The following is a 14,807-nucleotide window of genomic DNA, read 5'->3' as shown; positions in this document are numbered from 1 at the left end:
TCGACCACAAATAATAATGGACTAAATATCCAACTATACAACTCCAAATTCACTCCTACTTAGCAGAGGGCAAAGAATTCTTCACATTTCCTTTCGATCATGTCCATGTGAGCCTGCCTAGTCCTAGTTTTCCGTTCTAAGTTTATAACTGATTCGCTCTAGAATACCTATCCGTCTTTCAATTTCATTGCTTTCGTTTCTCTTAGTCTCAAATTTGCCGAAAATAGCCAACAAAATCGATACAGTAGAACCTTGCGGCAATTAAAACATAGTAACAAATTCACAAATAGCAGACAATATTGGACAATTTTGGAGTATTCCTATTGCTAATGCTAACTAAATCTCCAAACCTGTGCGAAGCTCCAACGTAGCTGAATTGAAATATGAGCCAATTGTAACATAATATGAATACGTCAGATATCTATAATCATTTGAAATTTGCGTAGTAGGACCACACGATGATCTTAGCTATAAACAAGGAGACAACTTGTGATTTTATTATTTATTTCAATGGAACTGAATTTGAAAATTCCACCTTTAGCCAACCTCCAATCAACAGAATGTTCTACCTAAATTCCAGTCACCATTAATACGAACAACTGACAATTCAAGTCCTCTAGTCGCAGTCAAAAACGACTGGCAGCTTAAATGTCACTTGTAATTGAAGCTCGCTCGACCAACGGACAACCCTCATTTGATTTCCTTTCAATTAGTCGCCCCACCCTCACTTCTGCTCAATCCAGCCGATTGCTTCGAATTCTCCTAACCGGACAGTCGGACAATGGCAATTCAAAACCAAATCCATTCTAAAGTCTCACCGAACGGCGACAGCCTTCATACTGAGCAACCTTTCAGACCCACCCACTGATACGTCACCCGGTTCGGGTTAGTAGCCACGAATTCAGAAGCACTTTACGCCCGAAAATGGTGGCTTAACTTGAGCTGGTCATCAATTACGGAAAAATGTTTAGAAGCGTGATCGAAAGATCGCGTTTTTGAGTACCTGCCACAGCTTGCCAAGTATAAGCGTTTATCATTTCCGCGTGAGTCCTTCTACTAGCGGGCGGTGGAACCTCCAGCAAGCTCACCTAAAAATATTTTAATTTAATTACACGTTTTTAGGACCTGCCCCCTGCCCCGACACTGACTCTCGATAAACAATAATGATAGGGTTACTGACGATTTGCTTCTAAGCCCGAACAGTCCGGGGCACAAATGATCAAATACCGAAACAAATCTCTCCTCCGCTACTCGACTACTGACCGATCACCAAACACTTCTGCTGGTGGCTGCTGCATGCCAACTACGAGACGGGATACGAATTAGGCGAAATGCTTATTTTTGTTTTCTTCACTTCACCCGCCGTGCCATTCAGTTTCTATTTTGTCTTCTCCCGCTAGAGTTCATGTGAGGGGAAAGAACCCCCAACGGAACTGTTCGACGCGTTCATAGCCATATAATTTGACCTTCTTTAGATTTGCTCATGATTGATTTCGAGTCTTAACTTTTGCTTAAGTGTTTTCTTGGAGTCTCTTTCGCATTAACTTCGCTGACTGCCCAAGTTCGTGTGCTTAGATTATCGTTTTCTGCTTCGTTTTATTAGCGATTAGCACTCGATTTCGACGAAATGGTTTATTCCGGCGGCGAACGGGTAAATTTATCCAGAAGCGAGTTTGAACCGTTTAAGCTTGAAGTCAGGTTGTAAGAACATATCAAATATTTCTCGGAAATGGTCTGGTCAATTACTGGTGGCATATTTTTTTTGCTTCAGTGGTGACTTCAATAGATCCTCCCACATCTTGAACTTTTGATCATAGAAAACGATGCGTTTCTAATCGCAATCATATGTTGTTCGCTGCCCACAACCGCCCAAAACCATCTGGTGTCCGCCGATCGGTTGAGGCAATTTTATCTTCTCCATCAAAAGTGACCCTCTTTCGAAATTCCCGCGTTAGTCTGCGCTGCCGAGCTGCACCGGTTGGTTGGCCCCAGGCGATCACTCTGATTTTATTGATCATCCGCTATTTCTCATTAGCATATCCGCGGCTTCGACGAACGACATTTCAGCGCGTTCCGTTGTATAACTGAAGTACACTAAAATTTCGTTCCAATTCGAATAACGAGAAATGTTACCGCGCCTCGGTAAAAGATACCGTTGATAACTAATCGATTTTCGAGTCGTCAAAACAAATTGTACAAACGAAACGAGAGCAAATAATATCAATCAATTGGTTTCTGTAATTGCGAAAGAAATAAACCAAGACGGTAAATATCGCTATACCGTCCCATAGTTTGCGGGCGTAAGCTTGTAATTATCGACCATTAAATGGCACATTCCTCGCAGCTTTTACTAGCTGTCATTTCTGCCGAGGGCGGTCACTCGGTAGCACTCTTAATTGCGCATATGTATTTCGATAATTTTTATTGGGAAACCGATGATTGCCTTACCTTTGCTGATCTAACCAGTGTTCCCAGATAATAAATTAGCACCGAGAAGTGTGTCTTCGCGGTACCTTTGTACATGGATTAGCGTTAAAGTCACCCGTCTTCGAAAGTTTATGAATTTTTGGATTAATCCCTAAATTTTTGGAGTTCAGCAGTCACAAATCTTGAGCGTTTTTTCAAAGACATATCTACAATGAGTAACTCTCATTGTTTACTTTCTCTTCTGTTAATAATTAAGTCGTTTTAACATTTATCGCTCAACTCATTGCATAATATGCTAGTCAAAACAACGTCTTTCGATCTGTACTGTAAAATAAGTGAAAAGTGCTATATTGACGCCGTAATGATCGAAAGAAAAAGTAAACAAAGGGTCACTCTTGAAAAATAGGTCGTTTTGAATAAGAGCTCTAAAAATATACAATCTCATTGATTGTTTCGTTTCATTAGCTTACAAATTTTTAAAAATTGTGGCATCCTCAACATCTTTTTATCATTACCGTGAAATGGCTCACTGAAATCGAAAATTCTGTAGAACAAAAAAATTATGGAAAAGATTTGGCAGCACTGCGAAAAAAACCGCTTCTCGCAATTTAAAAAATGTATCTTTACTTCATGTCAAATGTCCACTGTGCACTTTGCCGAGTTCGATGATTATTATATGAATTTGTTGATCCATCGATTAGTCCTACACCATGTTTTGATTTCAACTACTATTTATTCACTAATTATACATTTAAAATAATTGTAAATCGCTGCACTTTTTTGTTTGGCTCAATGACATGCAATTTATCAAAATAGTTTCAGAGTTCGGTGCCGAATCTAGGCCCAACCAATCCCGCAACAAGTCGAATCTCTGGTTGGAATGTTGAGTCAGTTGAGATTTTGGTGTTCCTGGAAGCGCTAATTTAATAACAAACTTCTTAGACAAGAGTCTGTTTGCTTCGGCTTTGTGTTAGAGGAAAAATTCAGCCTTTATGAGGAAACACATCTACTTATAGTTTTTTGGAGCAGTAAGGGATGTCCGCACAAGGGAAACTCTTCCAAGAGCCAAGAGATCATAACGACAACTGAACAGACAGACGAACCTTCTCGAACAAGACGTAAATAGGCAAAGCAGTCTCACTACTAAAGGTTAACACGAGTTTGAAGGGACATACAATGTAGCCCCTTTCTGTGCAATTGCCATTTAAAATTTTGGCTAGCTGGAGCAAAGAGTTTTTCATACAGCTAACCCCATGCTTCAGTAGATCCATCCATGATAAGCTTGAATCAGTGACTACACCATCGATCTGAAGATTGTGGGCGGGTATGTAGACATGGTAGTGTTTCATAAAATACTTATCGTCAATAATGTCATTTTCTTGCTTTAGGTAAGATATCACAATTCTGGGGGAACTTTCGAGATAACTACTACTCAGTAGATGATCTTTAATCTGAAAAAGCATTAGATATAGTCCGACTGAGTTCAATGTGTATGATTTGAAAGGGCAACCGGAGTCTTCGATGACGAATCTTGTTCGACATCCATTTCACCATCAGCTGGGTCTTTTTCACGAGTAATTATTTAATTATACAAATCTTCGTAAATTTTACAAATCTTACAAAATGTTGTAAATTTAACAAAATTTCGTAAATTGTTCAAAATTTCGCAAAGCGCACAAGATTTCGCAAATGTGAAAATCTTTGTGAATTGTGCAAATCATCGTAAATTTTAGAAAATTTAACGAATTTTAAAAAAATTAGTAAATTTTACAAAAAATTTTAAATTTTGCAAAATTTAGTGAATTGTTCAAAATTTCGTAAATTGCGCCAAATTTCGTGAATTGCACCAAATTTCGTAAATTGTACCAAATTTCGTAAATTGTGCCAAATTTCGTGAATTGCACCAAATTTCGTAAATTGTACCAAATTTCGTAAATTGTGCAAAATTTCGTAGATTACAGAAAATTTCGAAAATTTTACAAAATGTCACAAATCGTACAAAATTTTATAAAATATAATAATAATTTCGAGAATTTTACAAAATTTCGTAAAGTTTACAAAATTTCGTCAAATACAAAATTTCGTAAATTTTACAAAAGCGTATAAATCGTTATTCACAAGATTTTGTAAAATTCGCAATATTTTGAAAAATTCACAAAATTTTGTAAAATTCACCAAATTTATGCAATTTACGAAATTTTGTTTGGTTTACGCAATTTTGTACAATTCACAATTTTTATTTACAATTACAAAATTTCGTAAATCGTGCAAAATTTTGTAAAATAAGCAAAATTAAAATTAATAAATAAGTTCTACAAAAATTTTGCAAATTGTGCAAAATGTGGTAAGCATTACAAAATGTCGCAAATCGTTGTGGTAAGTTTTACAAAAATCGTAAATTTTACAAAATTTCGTAAATTTTACTAATTTACTTAAATTACTAAATTTCGCAAATTTTACAAAAGTGCGTCAATTTTCCAAAATTTCATAAATTTTGTAAATTGTAAAAAAAAATGTTAAATTTACAAAATTGCAAAATCCACGAAATTTAGTAAAGTTTACAAAATTTGTGAATTTTGTAAATTGTACAACATTCCGCGAATGGCACAAAATTTCGCAATTTGTGCAAAATTTAGTATATTCCATAATATTTCGTCGATTGCACAAAATTTTGGAAACCGCACAAAATTTCGCTAATTGTGCAAAATTGCGCAAATATTCCAAAATGTCGCAAATTGCACAAAATTGCACATAGTTTCCAAAATTTTACAAAATTCCGTGAATCTAACAAAATTTCGTAAATTTTACAGAAGTGCGTAAATTTTACAAAATTTTGTGAATTGTGATTTTCAAAGCTTTATAAAATTCACAAAATGATTACAAATTTACGAAATTTTGTAAAATTTATGATTTTTTGCGCAATTTACGAAATTTTGTTCAATCGACAATTTTTTTCAATTACAAAATTTCGAAAACTGTTCAAAATTTCGTAAATCGCACAAAATTTCATAAATTATAAAAATTTTCGTAAATTTTACAAGCTTTCGAAAATTTTACAAAATTTTGTAAATTGCGAAAAATTAGGTAAATTGTAGAAATTACTTAACTGTACAAAATTTCGTAAGCTGTACAAAATTTCGCAAATTGCGCAAATTTTTTTAAATTCTTCAAAATGTCGCAAATCGTACAGTTTTACAAAATTTCGTAAATTTTACAAAATTTCATGAATTACTAAATTTCGTAAATTTTAAACAAGTGCGTCAATTTTACTTCAGCAAATTTTTCAAAATTTTGTTAACCGAAATTTTGTTTTTTAATTCACGAAATTTTGCAAAATTTATAAAATTATGGAAGATTTACAAAATTTTGCGAAACTCACGAAATTTTTAAGTTCTATAAATTTAGCAAAATATCATTAAATTTTTTTTTAAATTTGCAAAGCTTTGCAAAATTGTGAAATTTTGTATAATTTACAAAATTTTGCAAAATTTAAAAAAAATCGTAGATTTTACAAAATTTCGTTCATCGTAAAATCGTATTTTTTTGTAAAATTCACGATTTTTTTTTCAAATTGACAGACAGTTTCGTAATTTTATAAGATTTGGTAATATTTTCAAAATCGCAAAATCCAAGAAATTTTGCAAAATTTATAAAATTTTGTAAAATTTACGTTGTTTTTAAATTTCACAAAATTTTGTAAATTACACATAATTTCAAAATTTAGCAAAATCTCGTAAATTTTCCAAAAATTTGAAAAAATTTCGTTAATTGTACAAAATTTTGTAAATTGTGCAGTATTTCGTAAATTGAACGAAATTTCGTAGACTGTACAACATTTTGTAAATCTTGCTAAATTTTCTAAATTTTGCAAAATGGAGATTTTAGGATCTTGTAAAATTTACGAAATTTTGCAAAATTTACGAAATGTTGCATTTTGTAAAATTTACGAAATTTTGTTAAATTGCAGAATTTTGTAAATTTTACAAAAGTTCAAAAGTTTTGCAAAATTTCGTGAATTACTGAACATTGTAAATTTTACAACAGTGCGTAAATTTTACAAAATTTCGTAAAAATTATACAAAATTTCATAAATTTCACAAAATTTTGAAAATTTTATACCATTTTGAAAAATTTACAAAATGTTGGAAAATTCACGAATTTTTTCAAATTCTGCAAAATTTTATGAATCACAGAAAATTTCAAAATTTTGTAAATTTTCCAAAAATTTAAAAATTTTACAAAATTTCATAAATTTTACCAGATTTTGATAATTGTTCAACATTTCGTAAACTGTAAAAAATTTCGTAAATTGTGCCATATTTCGTAAATTGTACAAAATTTCGTATATTGTGGAAAATATGTCGTAAATTGCACAAAAATTTGCAAATTTTACGAAATTTCGCCCATTGCACAAAATTTTATAAATTGTTCAAAATGTTGTAAATCCTACAAAATTTCGTAAATTGCACAAAATTTCGCAAATTATGCAAAATTTCGTAAATCGCACAAAACTTTGTAAATTGTATTAAATTTCGTTAATTTCACAAAATTTCAAAAAAAATCCTAAATTTTACAAAATTTTGTATATTTTACTTATTTTTACAAAAATATATGAATTATTCAAAGTTTTGTAAACTGTGCAAAGTTTTGTAAAACTTAAAATTAGTAAAATTCACTAAATTTCGCAAAATTTACAAAATGGATAATTTACAAAATTTCGTAAAATTCAGAAAGTTTTATGAAATTCAAAATTTCGTAAATTTTTCAAAAAGTTGAAAAAATTTCGTTAATTGTACAAAATTTTGTAAATTGTGCAAAATTTCGTGAATTGTGCAATATTTCGTGAATGGAACGAAATTTCGTACACTGTACAACATTTGGAAATCATGCTGAATTTTATAAATTTTGCGAAATGCGGATTTTAGGATCTTGTAAAATTTACGAAATTTTGTTAAAATTTACGAAATGTTACATTTTGTAAAATTAACAAAATTTTGTTATATTGCAGAATTTTGTAAATTTTACAAAAGTTCATAAGTTTTGCAAAATTTCGTGAATTACTGAACATTGTAAATTTTACAACAGTGCGTTAATTTTACAAAATTTCGTAAAAATTATACAAAATTTCGTAAATTTTACAAAATTTTGAAAATTTTATAACATTTTGCAAGATTTACAAAATGTTGGAAAATTTACGAATTTTTTCAAATTCTGCAAAATTTTATGAATCACAGAAAATTTCAAAATTTTGCCTAACTTCGTTAATTTTTCAAAAATTTAAAAAATTTACAAAATTTCATAAATTTCACCAGATTTTGATAATTGTTCAACATTTCGAAAGCTGCACAAAATTTCGTGAATTGTGCCATATTTCGTAAACTGTACAAAATTTCGCATATTGTGGAAATTGCACAAAAATTTGCAAATTTTACGGAATTTCGCCCATTGCACAAAATTTCATAAATTGTTCAAAATTTTGTGAATGCTACAAAATTTCGTAAATTGCTCAAAATTTCGTGCAAAACTTTGTAAATTGTATCGAATTTCGTTAATTTTACAAAATATTACAAAGTTTTGTATATTTTACCTATTTTTACAAAAAAAATTAAATTATTCAAAGTTTTGTAAACTGTGCAAAGTTTTGTAAAACTTGAAATGAGTAAAATTCACTAAATTTCGTAAAATTTACAAAATGTATAATTTACAAAATTTTGTAAAATTCAGGAAATTTTATAAAATTTACTAATTTTTGCACAATTTACAAAATTTTGTAGAAACGATTTACGAATTTTGAGCAATTCACGAAATTTTGTAAAATTTACAAAATTTTGTTCAATTTACGAAATTATGGAAAATTCATAAAATTTTGTGAGTGATGCCCCGATTCTTTGGGGATAGACTCGTGCATGTAACAACATTAGTTCTAGTATTTATAATCACATTTACTACAACATTTTCTCTTCCTCTACCTTCCTTTCCAGTCTGCATCGGTACGAACGGTCGCATGTCGGTTCCGTCAAATCGCGAGTACCACTACAAAAACCTGCGCGATCGGTACACCAACTGTACCTACGTGGATGGCAACCTGGAGATCACCTGGATCCAGAACACGTCCTACGATCTCGGTTTCCTGCAGCACATCCGGGAGGTGACCGGTTACGTGCTGATCAGCCACGTGGACATCCCGCAGGTCATACTACCCCGGCTGCAGATCATCCGTGGCCGGACGACGTTCAAGCTGAACAAGTGGGAGGATGAGTTCGGTCTGTTTGTGTCGTTCTCGCAGATGAACACGCTGGAGATGCCTGCGCTGCGGGATATTCTCAGCGGGTCGGCCGGTATCTTCAACAACTACAATCTGTGTCACGTGAAAACCATCAACTGGGAGGAAGTTCTTTCGGGTAAGTTTCGCCGAACGGTGTAAGACCAGTCACGAACTAATTTGTAGTTTCTTCACTAGACTCGAAAGCCCACTACCGGTACACGTACAACTTCACCTCGCCCGAACGAGACTGCCCGCCGTGTCACCATAGCTGCGAGGCGGGATGCTGGGGTGAAGGAGCTCACAACTGTCAAAAGTTCAGCAAGCTGAACTGTTCTCCTCAGTGTTCGCAGGGGCGCTGCTTCGGTTCGAAACCCCGAGAGTGCTGCCATCTGTTCTGTGCCGGCGGTTGCACTGGTCCTACTCAAAAAGACTGCTTAGCTTGTAAGAATTTCTATGACGATGGCGTATGCAAGCAGGAATGTCCACCCATGCAAAGGTAAGCCCTATCCCGTGCCTTCAATCCCAGCTGATTCGCTAACTGTTTACCTCTCTTCAACCAACAGGTACAACCCAACCAATTACCTCTGGGAGCCTAATCCAGAGGGCAAATATGCCTACGGTGCGACCTGTGTTCGCAATTGCCCGGAGCATCTACTCAAGGATAATGGAGCGTGCGTACGGACCTGTCCACCGAACAAGACAGCTCTCAACGGTGAATGCGTACCGTGCAGTGGAGCTTGCCCGAAAACCTGCCAGGGTGAAGGAATCGTACACTCAGGAAATATCGATAAGTACAAAGACTGCACAGTCATCGAGGGATCACTGGAAATCTTGGATCAGACATTCGACGGGTACCAGCAGGTGTTTTCGAACTTCTCGTTTGGACCGCGCTACCTAAAAATACATCCTGATCGGTTAGAGGTGTTCTCCACACTAAAGGAGATCAGCGGATTCATCAACATTCAGGGATATCACGCGGATTTTAAGAATCTATCCTACTTTAGACACCTAGAAGTGGTTGGTGGCCGTCAGCTGAAGGAGAATCTGTTTGCGTCCGTGTATATTGTGAAGGTAGTTTTTGAACAAAAAAAAGTGATTCGGAAATCATTAATTCACTGTTCCATTTGCAGACGTCCCTCCGTTCTCTTGAGCTGAAATCGCTTAAACGAGTCAACTCCGGCGCCATCGTCATTCTGGAGAACGATCACCTGTGCTATGCACAGGGAATCGACTGGTCCAAAATCAAGAAGTCTGCCGACCATGAAAGTGTGATCATGTCCAACCGGAACACCACCGTCTGTCGTAAGTATTGTGATTCGCTACACATTGGGCAAAAAGATAACATTTGTCTTTTTGTTTCATTCTCACAGAAAAAGAAGGAATGTTCTGCGATGAGCAGTGTACCGGCGCTGGCTGTTGGGGAAAAGGACCGGAGCAGTGTTTGGAATGTAAAAATTTCGTCTACAAGGGCAAGTGTCTCGATAGCTGCAAGAGTCTACCGAAGTAAGTATCTCCGCGCAATTGTCCAAAATAGAAGTACTGAACTAACACGCTCATCATTTTTCATTGCCAGAATCTACCAAGTCAACTCCAAAACCTGCGGAGACTGCCACCAGGAGTGTTCGGATTCCTGCTACGGTCCGAACGCGGACAACTGCGGATCGTGTGTGAACGTGAAGGATGGCAAATTTTGCGTTTCGGAATGTCCCATCACCAAGTACAATCTGAACGGAACGTGTGTTTCGTGCCACAAGACCTGTCTGGGATGTACCGGACCGAGGGACACAATCGCAGCCGGTGGTTGCATCTCGTGTGACCGTGCGATCATGCGCGGGGACGGTACCGTGGAACGGTGTCTGATGAAGGATGAACCTTGTCCAGGTGAGAGTTGGTCTTTTTGCAATCAATTTTCTATTTCGTTGAAAAGAAACTTTCCTGTGCTGTATCCTGGTTGTGGAAAAAGTCTTATTTTGATTCATACAAAGACTTTCCTCCTGAATATTTTTCGTGGGATGAAATTCGGAGGATTCACGCCATCTGGTACGAATATGGAAATAACCCCCACTGTATCCAACATTCGCTTGACACAGCAAAGGAAAGATCCAAGATAATTCATTCGCAGCTGGCTTCTTTTGTCCCCTTCAGCCGCTCGACACGGAGGTTCACTTTGACTTAGGAACATCTGTTTCTGTCTTCTCCGACAGTAAATCAGAAATTTAGTAGAGCAATTCATGGATAAGATACTAAAATATCAATATGGAAGCTGTGTTACTAATGATTAGAAAGTCAAAAAATCACTTGAATGTTTAGTCATATATGTTTATTGAAAATAAAAATAAAAATCGGTTTTCCTTGTTCTTCCAACGAACAATTTTCCTTGCAGTAAACCACTCCGACCACCCGCACTAATACCCATCTTTCCGCTCTCGGTTCTTTTTCCCCACAGACGGCTACTACAGCGAACGCGTCGAACAGGACGAAGGCCCCCTGAAGCAACTGTCCGGCAAGTCGGTTTGCCGCAAGTGTCACCCGCGCTGCAAGAAATGCACCCAGTACGGATTCCACGAGCAGGTATGCCAGGAGTGCGCCAGCTACAAACGGGGCGAACAGTGCGAGGACGAGTGCCCGATCGATCATTACGTGAACGAGGAAACGCGCGAGTGCCTGCCCTGTCATTCGGAGTGCCGCGGCTGTCGGGGTTCGGGTGAAGATCAGTGCGTTGACTGTCGCAATTTGAAGCTGTACGACGGTGAACCGATCGATAACTCCACCGCATTCAATTGTACCTCGAGCTGTCCGGCGAGTCACCCATACAAGCACTTCCCGCTGGAAACTAGCAAAATAGGACCCTACTGTTCGACGGATCAGGTTCAAAGTGGCTTCCGGTTGGAGGCTTCCACGGCTCCGATTTATCTACTGATAGCACTGGTTATCACGGTGTTATCCGCCGTTGCGGCTTGTATGCTCTTTTTGTACTGCAAACAGAAGAACAAGAAGGAAGCTGTCAAAATGACGATGGCTTTGGCTGGTTGTGAAGATTCCGAACCTCTTCGGCCGACCAATGTGGGACCAAATTTGACCAAGTTGAGGATCATCAAAGAAGCGGAAATTCGTCGGGGAGGCGTTCTAGGAATGGGAGCTTTCGGGCGGGTATTCAAAGGGGTTTGGATGCCAGAAGGTGAGAGTGTTAAGGTTCCGGTTGCGATCAAAATTCTGATCGAGATGTCCGGAGCCGAATCAAGCAAAGAATTTATGGATGAGGCTTACATTATGGCTTCGGTAGAGCATCCGCATTTATTGAAGCTGCTGGCTGTTTGCATGACCTCGCAGTTGATGTTGATTACGCAGCTTATGCCGCTCGGCTGTCTGCTTGAGTATGTTCGAAACAATAAGGACAAAATTGGATCGAAGGCTTTGTTGAACTGGTCTACACAGATTGCTCGCGGCATGGCTTACCTAGAAGAGCGAAGGTTAGTTCACCGTGATCTCGCTGCTCGAAACGTTTTGGTTCACAATCCGTCGTGCGTTAAGATCACTGATTTCGGGCTGGCTAAATTGCTCGACTATGACTCGGATGAGTACCGTGCGGCAGGTGGAAAGATGCCAATCAAATGGTTAGCACTGGAGAGCATTCGTCACCGCGTGTTTACTAGTAAGAGCGATGTATGGTCGTTCGGTGTTACTATCTGGGAACTGCTGACGTACGGAGCCAGACCATGGGAAAATGTCCCGGCGAAGAATGTTCCTCAACTGATCGAAAATGGCGAAAGACTTCTTCAACCATCCGGTTGCAGTTTGGATATCTATTGCATTCTTCTAGCTTGCTGGATGGTGGATGCAGATGCCCGACCAACGTTTAAGAGTTTGGCAGACGGTTTCGCGGACATGGCAAGGGATCCAGGCCGGTACCTGATGATCCCAGGAGATAAATTTATGAGACTGCCGTCCTACACCAATCAGGACGAAAAAGATTTGATCCGCACACTTGCCCCAGCGGCAGATCTTCCAGGTACGATTATCGAAGCTGAGGAATACCTTCAACCGAAGACGAGACCAGTCCTCATGCTTCCGCCTAACTCAATGGAACCATCCGAGGAAAAGCCAAAATCCTTACGCTATAGCAAAAATTCACTCAAACCGGACGGCGATTCGGACAGCAATGCCCGCGAAGTCGGTGTGGGTGGTATCCGACTGAATCTGCCATTAGACGAAGATGACTATCTGATGCCAACTTGCCAAAGTCAAGCACCGTCGGTACCCGGTTACATGGATTTGATCGGTGTCCCCGCTAGTGTTGACAATCCAGAGTACCTGATGGGATCGACCGGTAGCAATGTGAGTACCGGGCTTCCAACTCCACCTCCAGTGGGCCCGAGTGCCAGTGGCATCTGCATCATCTCCTCCAGTCCCCTTACTAGCTTACCTCCAAGCATCAACGGCACCGTTAACATAGGCACAAACAATCCTAACACTACCACCACCACCATCAACAACAACAACAACACTGTTATGAACAATGCCAACAAAGCAGATACTATTCAATTACAACAGCATACCACCCTTCATGAACCCCAAGCCGCACCACCAACACAAACCCTCGGTATTCCGCTTTCCCCTACGGAAACGGAAACCACCTCCGAACATGAATACTACAACGATCTACAACGAGAGTTGATACCGCTGCACCGAAACGAAACAACAGTGTAATCGCACCTGTCCTGTGTATATTCACGCGAGGGTTCAAATTGTACAGAACTGACTCTTAGCTATTAGCAAAAAATAGGTAATTCCAACCCAATCAAGAGAATGCAAATGCAACGAACAAAGTGTACTCCAACATGCGTTAGCAATTTTAACTTACAAACGTTCAAATATTGTTCTTATCAATTGTGCCTTCAAAACAATATGTATTGTGTAAAAGTAATAGTGGATAGGTGATAGTGGAAAATAAGGATCATATCGTGCGTGCCTTTATCGAGTAATCGGTCACGTGTCCGGTACCCTGCATTGTGCGAGAAAACGTTCCAAGGCATAGCTAGGGTGGACACATGTCAATTGTACATAACTATATACGTATATAGCAGAAGGTGAACATATTTAAACTGATATAGCTAGAAACAACTGGATAGCTGGTACTTATTATATGGCTTAGTAGGCTGTTAGAATGGTTTTGAATAATTTCAAACATTGATACGAAGGAAAAGAGTGTGAGACAAGTACAATGAAATTTATTGACAAAAGCAGGACTTGTACTGTCAAGCAGAATGCAGTCAGCGTGTTATGATTGCATGATCAAAATTTAAAAAAAAATCTTTATTTTATATATTTCATAAAAACACCTGTGATATTACCTTTAATCGAATGTCAACCTTTGTATAACAGTTTTGTTTCAATGACTACGGTTCAAAATATGGCAATAGCATGTAGCCGTTAGGAAAATATTTGATTTCATGCAAAAAAAAAATAAAACTAAACTAACGACAGCGTCAATGCTTAGAACACAACGAATATTTTAATATTTACTCAACCGGTACTTCTCAAAACATAAACAAGAAACGAATGCACTAACGCCAACTTACATCGATGCAAACGATACTTTAGGAATCTCTCCTCATATATTAGCAGCAGCAAGCTTCGTTGGACTTTTGTTTTCCGTCACCGCGGAACGCGTACTATTCATATGACGTAAAAATTGTAGCACTACTGTAAATATGTAAGCAAAACCTACCTGTTCTATGTACATAACAAATTGTAATTTCCTAATTAATTTCCTATCAAAAAAAAACAGAAAAAAGCAATATGCGATATAGTTGATCCGCTACAAACAATCGTTCGTTTGTCTCGGTTAGCAGATTGTACAATAATTTTCAAAATTTAGACTCTAAAAGAATGTAGGATTACGCGATTATAGAATAAGTATAAAAACTGGAAATGTTACATTGTGCCATGTTTCGTATATGAACGAAACACAAAAAAATGTCTGAAACTCAGTTCAGCAAAATCATCCGGCTGGATAAGTGTAAGCTATAATATTGACTTATGAAACCAATCTGAAAGGCTATAGGAATCATAAGAATAAATAACGAAAGGCACATCTGTTCTGCGCAGTTAAAGT

The 14,807-nt window shown here is 37.4% G+C and overlaps 1 protein-coding gene across 2 annotated transcripts in view; it reads left to right on the top strand.

The window, feature by feature from the left end:
- The window catches only part of LOC131678490 (epidermal growth factor receptor), a 95,564-nt gene extending 81,394 nt beyond the window's left edge, over window positions 1-14,170 (top strand). The window contains exons 2-8 of one of the 2 annotated variants that reach the window (XM_058958670.1): window positions 8,409-8,828; window positions 8,888-9,188; window positions 9,256-9,763; window positions 9,823-9,994; window positions 10,063-10,195; window positions 10,266-10,573; window positions 11,139-14,170. In XM_058958670.1, the coding sequence (XP_058814653.1) occupies window positions 8,409-8,828; window positions 8,888-9,188; window positions 9,256-9,763; window positions 9,823-9,994; window positions 10,063-10,195; window positions 10,266-10,573; window positions 11,139-13,399 (4,103 nt within the window). In that variant the 3' untranslated portion in view covers window positions 13,400-14,170. Of the gene's footprint in view, window positions 1-8,408; window positions 8,829-8,875; window positions 9,189-9,255; window positions 9,764-9,822; window positions 9,995-10,062; window positions 10,196-10,265; window positions 10,574-11,138 lie in introns of both variants that reach the window. The other variant, XM_058958669.1, reaches the window with a different exon arrangement.
- Window positions 14,171-14,807: the final 637 nt, after the last annotated feature.

The sequence above is a fragment of the Topomyia yanbarensis genome, chromosome 2, assembly GCF_030247195.1.
Source record: "Topomyia yanbarensis strain Yona2022 chromosome 2, ASM3024719v1, whole genome shotgun sequence".
Taxonomy (NCBI): Eukaryota; Metazoa; Arthropoda; class Insecta; order Diptera; family Culicidae; genus Topomyia; species Topomyia yanbarensis.
This window is presented reverse-complemented; position numbering and strand designations above follow the sequence as displayed.